The sequence below is a fragment of the Quercus robur genome, chromosome 1 (assembly GCF_932294415.1).
Source record: "Quercus robur chromosome 1, dhQueRobu3.1, whole genome shotgun sequence".
Lineage (NCBI taxonomy): Eukaryota > Viridiplantae > Streptophyta > Magnoliopsida > Fagales > Fagaceae > Quercus > Quercus robur.
Window position 1 is genome coordinate 27,714,284 of NC_065534.1, and position 6,349 is coordinate 27,720,632.

The 6,349-nt window shown below is 32.4% G+C and overlaps 1 protein-coding gene across 1 annotated transcript; it reads left to right on the forward strand.

Annotated features, from left to right (window-relative positions):
- Positions 1-605: 605 nt before the first annotated feature.
- LOC126728042 (auxin efflux carrier component 2-like) lies at positions 606-5,955 on the forward strand. Its single transcript, XM_050433928.1, has 6 exons — positions 606-1,683; positions 2,149-2,302; positions 3,249-3,334; positions 3,456-3,613; positions 5,585-5,661; positions 5,826-5,955. Exons 1-6 carry the CDS (start codon positions 648-650, stop codon positions 5,890-5,892), a joined length of 1,578 nt encoding a protein of 525 aa, XP_050289885.1. The 5' UTR covers positions 606-647; the 3' UTR covers positions 5,893-5,955.
- The last annotated feature ends 394 nt before the right edge of the window (positions 5,956-6,349 follow it).

Consider the following 6,349-nt stretch of genomic DNA (forward strand, 5'->3'; position numbering starts at 1 on the left):
CAGTACAAAAGGTGGATGTATATTACTGGGCTCTATGACCCCACAACATTAATATTTTTTTTTTAAATAGCTATTTTTCAATAGATATTATCAATTGTAAACTTAATATTCATTTTTAAGTATTTTTAAAATTATAAAATAAATATTTATGACATCACCTATTAAACCATCAATTCAACCCCAATTAAACTAAAAAATCGATAACCAGTCATTTTTCGATTTTTTGATTATATCAATTTTTAAAACCATGGCTTTAACAGATCAGAGGTCAACCGGTCAGCGGTTTTGAAATGATGAGGTAAGGACTGAACTATATCAACGCTTTCTACTGACACGTTATAAATTTTGAAAGGATTAGTTTTCATGCATCTAACTACATTTGGCAAGGTTTATTAAAAAACTACATTTGGCAAGATATAAGAACTATCAAATTAAATGAAGCATTTTCTCAGTGCTGATTGAATTCAATGAACCCATCTGTTAGAGGACAATGAAATCATTGCACTCGTCACATTGTTCTCGTTTTCAGAGGACAAAGAGTATCTCTTCAACTTTGCCTCCTTCTCTTCCGGTTTAAAATATGAACAAACACACAGTGAGACATCCACACATTGTATCTTTGATCATTAGCAACTAATCTAGTGCCAATGATCACCGGCAAGGATGTTTATGATGTCCTTGCGGCACTTGTGCCATTGTATGTTGCTATGACATTAGCCTACGCCTCTGTAAGGTGGTGGAAACTCTTCACACCGGAACAGTGCGCGGGCATTAACAGGTTTGTTGCTGTCTTTGCTATTCCATTTCTTTCCTTCAAACTCATTGCTTCCAATAACCCTTACAAAATGCACTATCAATTCATCGCGGCTGACTCTCTACAAAAAGTAGTAATTCTTGTTATCCTCTTTCTGTGGAAAATCGTTAGCAAGAAAAGTAGCCTTGAGTGGACGATTACTCTCTTTTCTCTCTCTACTCTTCCAAACACTCTAGTCATGGGCATCCCCCTCCTGAAGGCCATGTATGGAGATTTCTCAGCCTCTCTAATGGTCCAAATTGTAGTATTTCAGGGTGTAGCGTGGAATACTCTCTTGCTCGTTATGTTTGAATACAGAGGAGCAAAGATTCTCATCACTGAGAAGTTCCCCAAGAATGCAGGGTCCATTGCTTCCTTCCAAGTTGACTCTGATGTTGTTTCATTAGATGGTCTTGAACCACTACAAGCTGATGCTGAGATCCGTGAGGATGGTAATCTTCATGTAGTGGTGAGGAAATCATCTGCATCTTCTATGCCTCCAAGAGCCTCTAACCTATCTGGTGTCGAGATATATTCACTACAATCATTCCGAGAACAATCAACAAGGGCTCCAAGCTTTAACCAAGCAGATTTTTCCTCCCGTGGATATGCAAATGGTTCTCAAGTTGGACCTCTTGATGATATTTTTTCCTTGCCATCTTCAAGAGGAGTGACACCAAGAACTTCTTTGAATTTTGAGGATGAGATGTTGAAAACTGGGAAGATAAGGAGAGAGAGTTCAGAGCATTATAAGGATCAGCTTCACATGTTTGCATGGAGCCCAACTGCATCATCTCCTATCAACTACGGAACTGCCAGCTCCACAGACTTTGGGTTCATAATCGAGAACTCAGAGGCTGAAATTGAACAGGGAAAAACTCCTTCAATAGGTGCATTCACAGTCCAACCCTTCACCATATTTGTCTTCTACTAATTAATTTAATTTGCATTTGAAACTGAAGGTAGTCACCTTACTGTCGAGATTAAGGTATTTATATGTTAAATTACATATACTACCTTCAATTTAACTGTCTTTAGTAAAACAATAATTTTAGTTACATAACATTTTTTACAAAACTATGAAAATGATCTATTATGATTAGTGCAAAACAAAAGTAGTGTCAATTTCAAACATAAGTGAAAATAATATTACTTTAATGGCAAAAGATCACGTTAACCGTTATAACATAAAATATGTAAAATGTTGTGTCCCTATCATTAATTATTCCTTGCAAAAATATAATAAGCAGAAATTTGTTCATGTGTACCAATGTTCTCATTGATCCTCTTGGTAAGGTATTCTTAAGTAATTGCTTGTATTTCTAAATTATTTATCATTAAATGTGGAGAAAAAGGTATGGATGAAGTAAATGGCGGAAAGAACCACCAAATGCCTCCCGCAAGTGTCATGACAAAGCTCATATTCATCATGGTTTGGAGGAAGCTCATTAGAAACCCTAACACCTATTCAAGTGTTTTAGGCATTGCATGGTCTCTCATATCTCCCAGGTACTCCAAGAGTCTCTATTCTATAAGCATGTGCCCTTCACACTTCTCAAAGAATTTTCTTCTCAAATGAAGCTCACTAAAGTCTCCAAAGAAATTACTTTTGTAATTATTACTACCTTTTTAAGTTTGTTGTTATGTTTTAATTTCGGGAAAATTATTGAATATTTTGGGAGTATCATAAATCTCTTTCTCACATGAATTGTGAGTCTCACCATAAATTTAATTAATGAGACCCACAGTTATGTAAAAGAAAGGAGCACATATTTGTAGTACTCTGGAAGTACTCAATAATTACTCCTCATATCATGATAATGTTTGAATATTATTATTATTATTATTATTATTATTATTATTATTATTATTATTATTATTATTATGTTTAACTATAAAGTCTGTGTATCATTAAAAAAAAAAAAAAAAAAAAAAAAAAAAAAAAAAAAACTCGTCTGACGTACACCAACGTTTTTTTCTAGCGATTTTGAAAACTAGGTAAGAATATTCTTCCAAACTAGGTAAGAAGCGTATGTATGCTTCTCACCTAGTTTGGAAGAATATTCTTTTACCTAAAATTAATTTGTTGATTTCGTCCCTGAATTCAATTGTTGCCATGTTTTTTATATAAAAAAATAAAATAATTTACCGGTTACCATGCTAGTCCAGAAAATTTCAATTCTTTTTCATAGAAAATCTTATTACACACTTTCTATTTTACATCATCACTTATAATTGGCTATGTGACAATGCCATATATAATTTCAGATAAAATTTTAGTTTTCTCTTTGGATATGTTGTACCATGTGTACAAAAAGCGTATAATAAGTATTGTGAAACTATCATTACTTTCTTTTCATTAATTCTTTTGTACATTAATAGTCACATAATTCAAATAGTTGCTAATTCCACTACTATTGACTAATCAAATATTTCATCTTTTATTTTCTATTAGGTTTCACATCAAAATGCCGTCTATTATTAGTGGATCCATTTGGATAATATCTGATACTGGTCTGGGGATGTCTATGTTTGCTCTAGGTATATATTTCTCTCAAAAACTAATATAATCATCAATATGTAATTCGTACTCTACAACATGAGACACTAATTTCTTGCAAGCTAATTAATAATTTATGGAACCTTTGTACATGATTGGTAGGTTTATTCATGGCTTTACAGCCAAAGATCATTGCTTGTGGGAAATCTTTGGCAGTATTCTCAATGGCTGTTCGGTTCCTGGCAGGCCCAGCAGTGATTGCTTTAACCTCTATAGCCGTTGGTCTTCGTGGAGTTCTATTGCAAGTTGCAATCATTCAGGTAGACCATCCCAAATCTCATCTTAAATGATTTTATTTTTTTATTTATTTTGTTTAGGATTAACAATGGAGATACAAATTTAACAACATACATAAGCATTGCAAACAAATGTATCAAAACAAAAGTGCATTAATTTAATATTTTTTTTATAATGTTATTGATATGATACCAATCACATTACTAGTCATGTTAATATGTAATATTTTATAGTAGAATTGGTTGTAACTTTAACGTTTTTCTTATATATATATATATATATATATATATATTGTGGGGGCCGGTCAGTCACTAAAATTATTAAAGTCAAGTTAATTGGGCCTGTGGCCCATCCGAGGATGCAAACCTGTCCGAGGAGGCCCATATCAGATTGAAGGGGTAACCAAACGAAAGGAAGAGTGAATATCATGAAAGATGAGTTTAGTATTCATCCGAGGACAAAATCCTTCTCGGTAATATGAGTCCGAGGACGATCAGAGCGCCATCTTGTTACAAACGTACTTCGGAGCTACGTCACCACTAAAAGTGGGATAAGGGACCAAAGGTAAGAGAGAGAAGGCAAACAAATATCTATGGCAACAGCTGCCTCCACATTAATTGCCTCTCAACCAACTCTCTAGCCGCATTAATGTGGAAGTGATGCCTAAACAGTGATGAAGCAGCCTTACAGCTGCTAGTAGGAGGTTCTAGAAGGTGTTAGATGGAACATAAAGAGATCCCCTGAACCCAACCTACACGTGTGTGGTGAAGATGGTATGAGGAGGGCGGTATATAACATGAAAGAAAAGCATGCAGAAAAGGATCGGAACATAAAGAAAAACACAAAGAACACTTAGAAGAAAAAAACTAAGAAACCAAAGTGCTGTATTAGTTACAAAGTAAAACAAATTGTTATATTGGTTCTAATCCACCATAAACGTGAGGTTGAATCGTTTTACTTTAAAAAGTTAATCTAGTTCTTGAATACCCACGCTCTACAAATTATATTGTTTGGGCCTTAAACGTGCAAACCTAATACCAATTTGGGGTCGTTACAAATTGAGTCCTTACATATATATATAAATTAATAACGAATGTATTTAGACCCTTCGAATATCTAACAATTCTATTTAGTATATGATGTCCTCTCATTCCACACACTAGGTTATTACAAGGAATAAATTTTTGGGAGTGGCCCTAAGATGTTGGCAAGAAGTTTTAAATCCAAGATCTCGTGGATATCATAAGGCCTTAAAAACCACTAACAAATCCTTTGAGTTTTATTTATTTATTTTAATTTCTGCACTTATTAGGTTTGCATGCAAATATTTTTTTCCCCAATATATAAGCGTGCATTAGGAATACAAATCCTATGTGCCATTTTTTATATAATACTTTATTTTTTACTAATCACAATTTGTCATGTATTTATTTCACTTCTTTCTCAAAAAAAAAAAAAAAAGTATTTATTTCACTTTTCTTATAAAGTAACCAAAATTTAAAATGGAAAAAAAATTGAAATATATAACAAACCATAATTAGTGAAGTATGAAGTGGTACATAAAAAATGGGACAAATGATTTGTATTCGTGCGTCTTAATATGCGTCTTAATATGCGTTACTTCTCAAGTAACATTTTATCATTGAAAGTTCTGCCATTAGTTCATAAAAGAATCTAAAAAGGTGCTAGTTAACCGGTAGCTAATCTATAGCACATATATACCCATCAAACAAAAATATTTATAGCACATATATTAGTTTTATTAATCAAGAGACCTGTAATTTAATTGACACTTTTCTATGTATAAAGTGTCTGGAGGTTTAGGGTGAAAGAGTTTAAGCGGCAAGATTAGCAGCATATTATAACTATATGAAGAATAATATTTAAAAAAAAGTTTTAAAATTTTTTTTTGTTGTAAACATATATTAACTTTGTGCTTTTATAGTTTTCCATTTATACACTATAATTATTTATTCATATTTTCTTGAATGCAGGCTGCCCTTCCACAAGCAATCGTTTCCTTTGTATTTGCCAAGGAGTACAATGTCCATGCAGACATACTTAGCACTTCGTAAGTTTATTGGTCTCTTCCCTTTTAAGAAAGATTTATCATCACAAAATTTAAATAGAAAATTATGAAATGACAGATGAAATTGATTTTTTATAATTAAAAAAAAAAAAAAAAAAAAAAAAAAAAAAAACTTATATTTATTTCTCATCTTTCAATTTTCTCAGGGTTACCTTTGGAATGGTGGTTGCCTTGCCCATAGCAATTCTCTACTATGTGCTTCTCGGCCTGTGACTGTGAGGTTTTAACTTCAGGGAGAGGAAGGAATCTGGCAAGGCAAACTTGTTTAAAAAAAAGTCAGGCTTTGAGTGATGAACAATGAAATTTATAAGAGTAAATACTTTTGGACCAAATGTGCAACATCAGGGACAGAACCCAGATTTAAATTTCGGGTGCCAAAAGTGATAATTTTTTTTATTTTTTTAATTTTTTTATTTTTATAATGAGAATCCAAACTAGTTAGCAAAACATTTGAACTAAATCAAAAAATGGAAACACAAAACATTTTTTTCTAATACATTTGAACTAAATCATCTATCAAAATGGAAATTGATAATCTTTTAACTTGTAAAACTTATTTATGATTTATCATGTACTAAATTTAGCAACCATCTTTCCCTTTCCATGAATTAAAGAACCTAATAGAAAATCATCTTTCATAATCAAAGAGTTATTTATGAAATTTTTTTTG